At 44.2% G+C, this 10,726-nt stretch overlaps 1 protein-coding gene across 2 annotated transcripts in view; it reads left to right on the forward strand.

Annotated features, from left to right (window-relative positions):
• The window catches only part of LOC139411872 (sodium-dependent phosphate transporter 2-like), a 135,298-nt gene extending 132,617 nt beyond the window's left edge, over positions 1-2,681 (forward strand). The window contains exon 11 of one of the 2 annotated variants that reach the window (XM_071158620.1): positions 2,475-2,681. In XM_071158620.1, coding sequence (XP_071014721.1) covers positions 2,475-2,639 — 165 coding nt within the window. In that variant the 3' untranslated portion in view covers positions 2,640-2,681. The remainder of the gene's footprint in view (positions 1-2,474) is intronic. The other variant, XM_071158621.1, reaches the window with a different exon arrangement.
• Positions 2,682-10,726: the final 8,045 nt, after the last annotated feature.

Below are 10,726 nucleotides of genomic sequence, written 5' to 3' on the forward strand. Positions count from 1 at the left end.
CTGACCCTCTAGGACTCTGACCCTCTAGGACTCTGACCCTCTAGGACTCTGACCCTCTAGGTCTCTGACCCTCTAGGACTCTGACCCTCTAGGACTCTGACCCTCTAGATCTCTTTCCCTCTAGGACTCTGATCCTCTAGATCTCTGACCCTCTATGACTCTGACCCTCTAGGACTCTGGCCCTCTAGGACTATGGCCCTCTAGGACTGACCCTCTAGGACTGACCCTCTAGGACTCTGACCCTCTAGATCTCTGACCCTCTTGGACTCTGACTCTCTAGATCTCTGATCCTCTAGATCTCTGACCCTCTAGATCTCTGACCCTCTAGATTTCAGACCCTCTAGGACTCTGATCCTCTAGATCTCTGATCCTCTAGATCTCTGACCCTCTAGATCTCTGACCCTCTAGGACTCTGGCCCTCTAGGACTCTGACCCTCTAGGACTCTGACCCTCTAGGACTGGTCCTCTAGGACTCTGACCCTCTAGATCTCTGACCCTCTAGATCTCAGACCCTCTAGGACTCTGATCCTCTAGATCTCTGATCCTCTAGTTCTCTGATCCTCTAGATCTCTGACCCTCTAGATCTCAGACCCTCTAGGACTCTGATCCTCTAGGACTCTGACCCAACTGCTTCATTCAACATTTCAGCAGAAGGCTTGGTCAGTGTTCTCCTTTTGATACATTCAAGCTTTTATTTAACATTTTAAAGTTTAACTTTATTTGTATTAAATACATTCATCTGCTGGGGGAAAATGCACAAGAAACAAAACTGACTTTTTCAATCGATTTCAAAATGGCTCAAATTTCCCTAAAATCAACCTGACCTGATGCAAACCATTTCTCTTGATTTCTCACCTCCTCCACTTCCTTGGTAGGACTACATTTTTAACACGCTAATAGCTAGCTATGTCTGCTGTATGATTTCTGATTGATGTGTCCTTATTGTCCCTGCAATATGGTGATTGTTTGATTTTATTAATTTGTTGTGTGATGTGTCAGGGGGCTTAACTGAGATCAGGGTCGTTAGGGCATTCATTAGGGCATTCATTAGGGCATTAATTAGGGCATTCATTAGGGCATGCCGTAGCAACAAAAATAAAATGTTTTTTTCTTGTAACGGAAGATTAACATTTTAGTCTGTTGTCATCCGTTTGGTGCCAAATGAACAGGACCCTGGTGACACACCTCAACTCCACTGTAGTACAGGGTTTTAGGGGTCCATTCAGGTTGAACCCAGTTTATTAACCAGATATTCCCTACTCCGTTTACTAAGCTAATCTATCCCCGAGTGGACCCCCTCAACCCTGGCTGGTGTGTGAAAAGTAGTGATGGTGATGATGGGGCTCCGTTCAAACGGCATCAAACAAGGGGCGCGTTCCAGGCTGACTACATTGCAGTCGCCTGTCAGAGCTCACACAACGCCTAGATGGGTGTTTTAACATATCGGCTAACCCACATCGGATGATATAGCAATTTGATGGCTGACTGCACAGTTGAGGATATCGCACGCAGCCTATTGGTTGAAGTGTTCAACGCGACTGCAATATGATATGTCTGGAACATGTCCATTCTCACAACGTTAAGTTCGCTAGCTTTCATCATGGTTTCTCCGGCCACACTGGCAGCGTTTACACAGGCAGCCTAATTCTGATATTCTTTTCACTAATTGGATTTTTGACCAATCAGATCAGCTCTTTGCCAATACTTAGGCAAAAGATCAGAATTGTGATGCCTGTGTAAACGCAGCCACAGATAATTTCTGTGTCAGAGTGGTCTGGAAACATTGGCAGTCCATCCTGACCCTAGACCAAATTTAGATGCTGCTATCTTCACCACAGGGGTGCTAGCTCGGGTTACACTGGCCGTATATGAGAGAGAGAGAGAGAGAGAGAGAGAGAGAGACAGAGACACACAGAGAGACAGGTTGTTCTATTGTTAGCTTGATCTATTAAATATTTGATGAAGACAAGGTGAGTAAATATGTTAGATTATATATGTGTTCTTGTGGAAGCCTGAATTTAGCAGAAGTATACACTAAAGGAAACACACAATCACACATAAATTGACATTTATTGATTTGGGTGAATTCTAGTTGGGTGTATTCCATTTTTGGAGAGGTGAAATATAAAACTGCAAATTTCAGACTTCAACTAACTGATTTGAAGAAACCTACTAATAGAAGTGTTCAAATCAGCTGGCACTACTAACCTAGGAGCTTTACAGTCTGTGGTCTGTCACCAACCAACCCTAGTCCTGCTGGGCTCACAGCAGGCTTTTATTCTATCCCTGCACTAACCCACCTGACTCTCAGGTCAGGTCTTGAGCAGTAACTTGTGGCAACATCTGCTCACCCTTTTCCAGGACCAGGTTTGGTGTACCAGGACTACTAGTTGAACTGATAGAAATGTAACCCAGGTGTTGATTTGGTTCCTGTTTTGTGTTTTTCTCCTCTTGTGCATTGCCGTGACGACCAGGTGGGCTCGGTGGTAGCGGTTGGCTGGATCCGCTCCAAGAAGGCGGTTGATTGGCGGTTGTTCCGTAACATCTTCCTGGCGTGGTTCGTCACGGTGCCGGTGGCGGGGCTGTTCAGCGCCGCGGTCATGGCTCTGTTCGTCTACGGCATCCTCCCTTACGTCTGAGGAAGAGAGGAGAGAGGGAGGAAAGAGGAGAGAGGACAGAGGAGAGAGGAGAGAGGGAGGAAGGAGAGAGGGAGGAAAGAGGAGAGAGGGAAGCCTCAAGGAGATGGAGAGTGAGGGGAGATAAAAGAGAGGGGTAAAGAATGAGGGGATGAAGAGTGGGCCTCGATGTTAAGAATGGGGCTAGGGGAGAGGAGAGAGATGGTGGGGTGGAATGGTTAATTACACTGTGTCTGGAGAAGAGGGTTAGATCACATTCTGCCTGGGTTCTAGTCCTGAAGAAGGTTAGATCACATGCTACCTGGGTTATAGTCCTGAAGAGGGTTAGATTACATTCTGCCTGGGTTCTAGTCCTGAAGAAGGTTAGATCACATGCTGCCTGGATTCTAGTCCTGAAGATGGTTAGATTACATTCTGCCTGGGTTCTAGTCCTGAAGAGGGTTAGATCACATGCGGCCTGGGTTCTAGTCCTGAAGAAGGTTAGATCACATGCTGCCTGGGTTCTAGTCCTGAAGAGGGTTAGATCACATGCTGCCTGGGTTCTAGTCCTGAAGAAGGTTAGATCACATGCTGCCTGGGTTCTAGTCCTGAAGAGGGTTAGATTACATGCTGCCTGGGTTCTAGTCCTGAAGAAGGTTAGATCACATGCTGCCTGGGATCTAGTCCTGAAGAGGGTTAGATTACATGCTGCCTGGGTTCTAGTCCTGAAGAGGGTTAGATCACATGCTACCTGGGTTCTAGTCCTGAAGAAGGTTAGATCACATGCTGCCTGGGTTCTAGTCCTGAAGAGGGTTAGATTACATGCTGCCTGGGTTCTAGTCCTGAAGAGGGTTAGATCACATGCTACCTGGGTTCTAGTCCTGAAGAAGGTTAGATTACATGCTGCCTGGGTTCTAGTCCTGAAGAAGGTTAGATTACATGCTGCCTGGGTTCTAGTCCTGAAGAGGGTTAGATTACATGCTGCCTGGGTTCTAGTCCTGAAGAGGGTTAGATCACATGCTACCTGGGTTCTAGTCCTGAAGAAGGTTAGATTACATGCTACCTGGGTTCTAGTCCTGAAGAGGGTTAGATGACATGCTGCCTGGGTTCTAGTCCTGAAGAGGGTTAGATTACATGCTACCTGGGTTCTAGTCCTGAAGAGGGTTAGATTACATGCTACCTGGGTTCTAGTCCTGAAGAGGGTTAGATTACATGCTACCTGGGTTCTAGTCCTGAAGAGGGTTAGATCACATGCTGCCTGGGTTCTAGTCCTGAAGAAGGTTAGATCACATGCTACCTGGGTTCTAGTCCTGAAGAGGGTTAGATTACATGCTGCCTGGGTTCTAGTCCAGAGACCTGTTGACTTCCTTCTATTGTGTTTTATTTTTGTTATTTTTGCATAAAAAAAAACGAATGGTGTTTAACTAACATGTTAAATCTTACAGAGCAACCTGCTGTACAGACGTCCACATCACAGACGTCCACATCACAGACGTCCATATCACAGACATACTGTAGCTACATAATACAGACGTACAATGCCTTCAGAGAGTATTCATACCCCATGACTTATTCCACATTTTGTTGTTTTACAGCCTGAATTCAAAATGGATTTCACCGATCTACACAATTTGGCAAAATTCCAAAGTGAAAACATGTTTTTAGAGATGTTGGCTATTTTATTGAAAATTAAATACAGAATTGTCTCTTTTTTTATATAAGTATTCACACCCCTAAGTCAATACTTTGTAGAAGCACCTCTGGGTGAGTCTCTAAGAGCTGGCTTGATCATTGCTAGACAACCATTTTCAGGTCTTGCTATAGATGTTCAAGTAGATTTAAGTTTAAACTGTAACTCGGCCACTCAGGAACATTTACTGTCTTCTTGGTAAGCAACTGTCTTCCTCTCTGGCAACTGAGTTAGGAAGAAGGACGCCTGTATATTTGTAGTGACTGGGTGTATTGATACACCAGTAGTGTAATGAATAACTTCACCACGATCGAAGGGTTACCCAATGTCTGTTTTTTATATGTTTACACCATCTACCAATAGGTGACCTTCTTTGCAAAGCATTGCAAAACATTGGAAAACCTCCCTGGTCTTTGTGGTTAAATCTGTGATTGAAATTCACTGCTCATCTGAGGAACCTTACAGATAATTAATTGTATGTGTGGGGTACAGAGATGAATAGCCATTAAAAAATCTTGTTTAAACACTATTTTTGCACACAGAGTGAATACATGCAACATATTCTGCAAATATTTACTCCTGAACTCATTTAGACTTGCCGTAACAAAGGGGTTTGAATACTTATTGACTCGAGACATTTCAGTTTTTAATTTTTAATTACTGTGTAAGAAATAATAATCTAAAAACATTATTCCACTTTGACATTATGGGGTATTGTGATGTCATGATGGGGTATTGTGATGTCATGATGGGGTATTGTGATGTCATGATGGGGTATTGTGATGTCATGATGGGGGTATTGTGATGTCATGATGGGGGTATTGTGATGTCATGATGGGGGTATTGTGATGTCATGATGGGATATTGTGTGTAGAGGCCAGTGATACAGAACCTCATTTGGATCCATTTTTAAATTCAGGCTGTAACAACAACAAAATGTGAAGAAAGTCAATGGGTGTGGAGACTTTAAAGGCATTGTACATATATCAGAGACTAATATTACAGACTTACATATATCAGAGATGTATATTACAGACTTACATATATCAGACATGTATATTACAGATTGACATATTATAGACATACATATTAAGCCCTTTTCGCACGGGACTGGTATTACTATAGACCGTCGGTTATGTAATTATTACCCCAACATGTCAGGGACGATTCGGACAGGATTAGTTTTACCCCTAATGACCTTCAGTTCACATGTCTAGGGATAGTCTAGTATTGACTTATTGACCTTCAGTTCACACAGTCTAATATTAACCTAATGACCTTCAGTTCACATGTCTAGGAATAGTCTAATATTGACCTAATGACCTTCAGTTCACATGTCTAGGAATAGTCTAATATTGACCTATTGACCTTCAGTTCACATGTTTAGGGACAGTCTAATATTGACCTAATGACCTTCAGTTCACATGTCTAGGAATAGTCTAATATTGACCTAATGACCTTCAGTTCACATGTCTAGGAATAGTCTAATATTGACCTAATGACCTTCAGTTCACATGTCTAGGAATAGTCTAATATTGACCTATTGACCTTCAGTTCACATGTCTAGGAATAGTCTAATATTGACCTAATGACCTTCAGTTCACATGTCTAGGAATAGTCTAATATTGACCTAATGACCTTCAGTTCACATGTCTAGGAATAGTCTAATATTGACCTAATGACCTTCAGTTCACATGTCTAGGAATAGTCTAATATTGACCTAATGACCTTCAGTTTGGATCCATATCAATAAGAACCATGAACTGTAGTCTGCATAGAGGTTTTAATGGTCGGATTTAATTTCTCAATTAATTTGACAATATCGGTCAATTGCGATTGAGGTATAAAAATAATTTAAAAAATATTACAGGGGCAGTTTGGTAAAACTAATCCGGTCCACTGGAAAAACGGGCCTGCTGAGTGATAATTACATAACCGACGTTCTATAGTAATACCAGTCCCCTGTGAATAGGGCTCTACTGTACGTTAAGACACTGTAGTGTTTTACACAGTGATATAAATATGAAAAAAGACTCAACGCAGTCCTCAGTAGTAGACCGTGACACACACACACACACACACACACAGATACAGAGATAGACACACAAACACTGAACATAACAGAGTCACATTTGCACAACATCTATGCGAAATGCCTAAAGTTGTATATGAATATATATTTCATTGCGTTAATAGTTGCTGCCTGCGCTAGGAGGCAGCAGCGTAGTGGGTTTAGCAGCTATACTTAATGCCCGAAAGAAATGTTTTACATAATGTATTGTTTAGAGTTGGATTTTGTTGTAGTGCACCTTTGCTTTAAAACTGAAGATGTGTGCTTGGCTGGTCAACCAACCCCCCCCCCCCCCCGCCCCTTCATAGTTACCTATGACCCTTTGTAGTGACCATTTCATAGTTACCTCCCTAACATGCTAGCTAGATAGCCTGGAAGGAAAGGTTGGAACACACAGGGTCTTGTTGCCGCGGCAACCTTCAAATCCTCCCAGGGGTGGTGGGACTGCTTTCATTTTAAATTTACATATATATATATATTTTTTTTTTTTCTTCTTCTTTTTAGCTGTTGCCATAGAAACCAGTTCCCAGAAAATGATGTCTAAAATTTTAACTGTGTTCCTGTACATTTTAAAGATGAGATAGCCTATTTTAAAGATGAAATACCCTATTTTAAAGATGAAATACCCTATTTGAATGTTTTTCTAAATGTCATTTGTACTGTAAACACTATCCTCGTGGGAGGTATGATGTCATGCTTGAGTCACCCTGGCCCTAGAACCTGAGGCGTAGAGTGCACACCAGTTATTCTGTCTGAACTACGGTTTTAATCCACTATTTGAAATTTAAATTGAGCACATTGGGCTTTTTTTTTCTCATTTCTTCATTTCAGAATAATCTTTTATTTTTATTTTTTTTACCAAAGATACTGAGGAAACCTTTTTATTATCAGCTCCAGGATTCTGAACCGTCTCTTTTGCAGCAGCAATTTAACCAGTAATCAAACCGTTTCCTTTCTCTAGGAAACTGCACATTCTCTTGTGCTGCAAGTATAGTATAAGAGGTGTGTGTGTGTTGGTTAGGATAGCTTAACAGGGTGAGTTACACCAGAGTCTGCCCCCCCCCCCCCCCCCCCCCCCCCCCCCACGTGAATGTTTTGGTTTTTGCCCCTAGCACTAAACAGCTGATTTCAAATAATCAACGCTTGATGATGAGTTGGTTAATTGAATCCGCTGTGTAGTGCTTGGGGAAAAAAAACCAAAGGACTGAGTTTGGGAAAACACTGAGTTACACCATGCCAAATTAACCTGTCATACATGCTGCCATGGCAACATTACAATATATCACGCAGACCCATCACCCATGATACTGAAACCATCCAACCAACACACACACACACACACACACACACACAAACACTCAGAGCCAATTCTGGAGGCTCCCTAAACTAATTCTCATCTCTCGCTCAACTTCATATGTACCCGGTCAGGGTGACTCTGTGGGTGTTTCTGCATACTAGCGTGCTCCGAGCACTGGAGGGTCGGAGCAGGAGTCCAAGTCAAAGTATGTGAAACGGAGGACGGATGGCACTTCTCTAAAACATTGATGCTTCAATGGAAAGTATCCAAGTATCCAAATATGACGCAAAAAAACCACATTTAAAAAAATTTTAATTAAACAACATTTCTTGAAATCGATGGCGGACGTTATTTGAGCTAAAGCGAGAGAAAATAACACTCTTGACTTCCGAATGAAATGTTGCCTATTCAAATCACATATGTCGCCTGACTACAATGTTTAATCTTAATAAATCAGTAACTAGATGCTGTATTAAACTTGGCGTGTTTTACCTGCCTACATACCGTAGATCACAAGTCCATAATAAGTCTATAGGGCTAACAGGCTAGCAACTAGTACTGTTAGCTAGGCAGATAGCCACAAAGAAGTGTTAGCTAGCTACCTACGAAGAGTTGACATCTCCGACCCTCCACAGTTTTAGGTCATGTTTGCCTGTTTAAACTATCTGGTTGGCTACATTATTACAATTCACATACGTAGCTGAAAGTTATGAACTAAAATGTTTGCTTTGTGCATATCTTGTTTGGTCTCTATTGTTGCCATTGTCCTGGCTGGAAGAAGGGTCAGTGAACGGGAAGGTGCAGCGTGAGGTAATACACTAGGGGAGGTGCAGCGTGAGGTAATACACTAGGGGAGGTGCAGCGTGAGGTAATGCAGTAGGGGAGGTGCAGCGTGAGGTAATACAGTAGGGGAGGTGCAGCGTGAGGTAATACACTAGGGGAGGTGCAGCGTGAGGTAATGCAGTAGGGGAGGTGCAGCGTGAGGTAATACAGTAGGGGAGGTGCAGCGTGAGGTAATACAGTAGGGCAGGTGCAGCGTGAGGTAATACACTAGGGGAGGTGCAGCGTGAGGTAATACACTAGGGGAGGTGCAGCGTGAGGTAATACACTAGGGGAGGTGCAGCGTGAGGTAATACAGTAGGGGAGGTGCAGCGTGAGGTAATACAGTAGGGGGAGGTGCAGCGTGAGGTAATACAGTAGGGGAGGTGCAGCGTGAGGTAATACACTAGGGGAGGTGCAGCGTGAGGTAATACAGTAGGGGGAGGAGCAGTGTGAGGTAATACAGTAGGGGAGGTGCAGCGTGAGGTAATACACTAGGGGAGGTGCAGCGTGAGGTAATACACAAGAGGGGAATGCTTCTCAAATTGAATGTTTGTTTTTTTACATTCTCCACACTTTGTCCTCACATGAACGTACTCAAGAGAACGTGGTCGGAGAATGCACCCCCGAACATGAGAGTGGAACACCCTGTCTGTTCGTTCCAGATTTCCTGTTGTCTGTTTGTTCCAGATTTCCTGTTGTCTGTTTGTTCCAAGACAAGACAAGTGTTGGAAGTGGATCAACAGTATAGTAGCCAATCACACACCGTCCTCCACCAACCTCTGTCAACAGTATAGTAGCCAATCACACACCGTCCTCCACCAACCTCTGTCAACAGTATAGTAGCCAATCACACAACCGTCTCCCACCCACCTCTGTCAACAGTATAGTAGCCAATCACACACCATCCCCCACTAACCTCTGTCAACAGTATAGTAGCCAATCACACACCGTCCCCCACCCACCTCTGTCAACAGTATAGTAGCCAATCACACACCGTCCCCCACCCACCTCTGTCAACTGTATAGTAACCAATCACACACCGTCCCCCACCCACCTCTGTCAACTGTATAGTAGCCAATCACACACCGTCCCCCACCCACCTCTGTCAACAGTATAGTAGCCAATCACACACCGTCCCCCACCAACCTCTGTCAACAGTATAGTAGCCAATCACACACCGTCCCCCACCAACCTCTGTCAACAGTATAGTAGCCAATCACACACCGTCCCCCACCCACCTCTGTCAACAGTATAGTAGCCCCCACTGATACCAGGAGTGACATTGAGGGGGGGGGGGGGGGGGGGGGGTGATAGGTCTGATATCAGGAGTGACAATAAGGGGGGATGGTCTGATATCAGGAGTGACATTGAGGGGGGGGTGATAGGTCTGATATCAGGAGTGACATTAAGGGGGGATAGGTCTGATATCAGGAGTGACATTAAGGGGGGATAGGTCTGATATCAGGAGTGACATTGAGGGGGGATAGGTCTGATATCAGGAGTGACATTAAGGGGGATAGGTCTGATATCAGGAGTGACATTGAGGGGGGATAGGTCTGATATCAGGAGTGACATTAAGGAGGGGGGATAGGTCTGATATCAGGAGTGACATTGGGGGGTGATAGCTCTGATATCAGAAGTGACATTGAGGGGGGATAGGTCTGATATCAGGAGTGACATTGGGGGGGGATAGGTCTGATATCAGGAGTGACATTGAAGGGGGATAGGTCTGATATCAGGAGTGACATTGAGGGGGGATAGGTCTGATATCAGGAGTGACATTGAGGGGGGATAGGTCTGATATCAGGAGTGACATTGAGGGGGGATAGGTCTGATATCAGGAGTGACATTGAGGGGTGATAGGTCTGATATCAGGAGTGACATTGAGGGGGGATAGGTCTGATATCAGGAGTGACATTAAGGAGGGGGGATAGGTCTGATATCAGGAGTGACAATAAGGAGGGGTGATAGGTCTGATACCAGGAGTCACATTGAGGGGGGATAGGTCTGATATCAGGAGTGACATTGAGAGGGGATAGGTCTGATATCAGGAGTGCCATTGAGAGGGGATAGGTCTGATATCAGGAGTGACATTGAGAGGGGATAGGTCTGATATCAGGAATGACAATGAGAGGGGATAGGTCTGATATCAGGAGTGACATTGAGGGGGGATAGGTCTGATATCAGGAGTGACAATAAGGAGGGGGTGATATGTCTGATATCAGGAGTGA

Source organism: Oncorhynchus clarkii, chromosome 6 (genome assembly GCF_045791955.1).
Source record: "Oncorhynchus clarkii lewisi isolate Uvic-CL-2024 chromosome 6, UVic_Ocla_1.0, whole genome shotgun sequence".
Taxonomy (NCBI): Eukaryota; Metazoa; Chordata; class Actinopteri; order Salmoniformes; family Salmonidae; genus Oncorhynchus; species Oncorhynchus clarkii.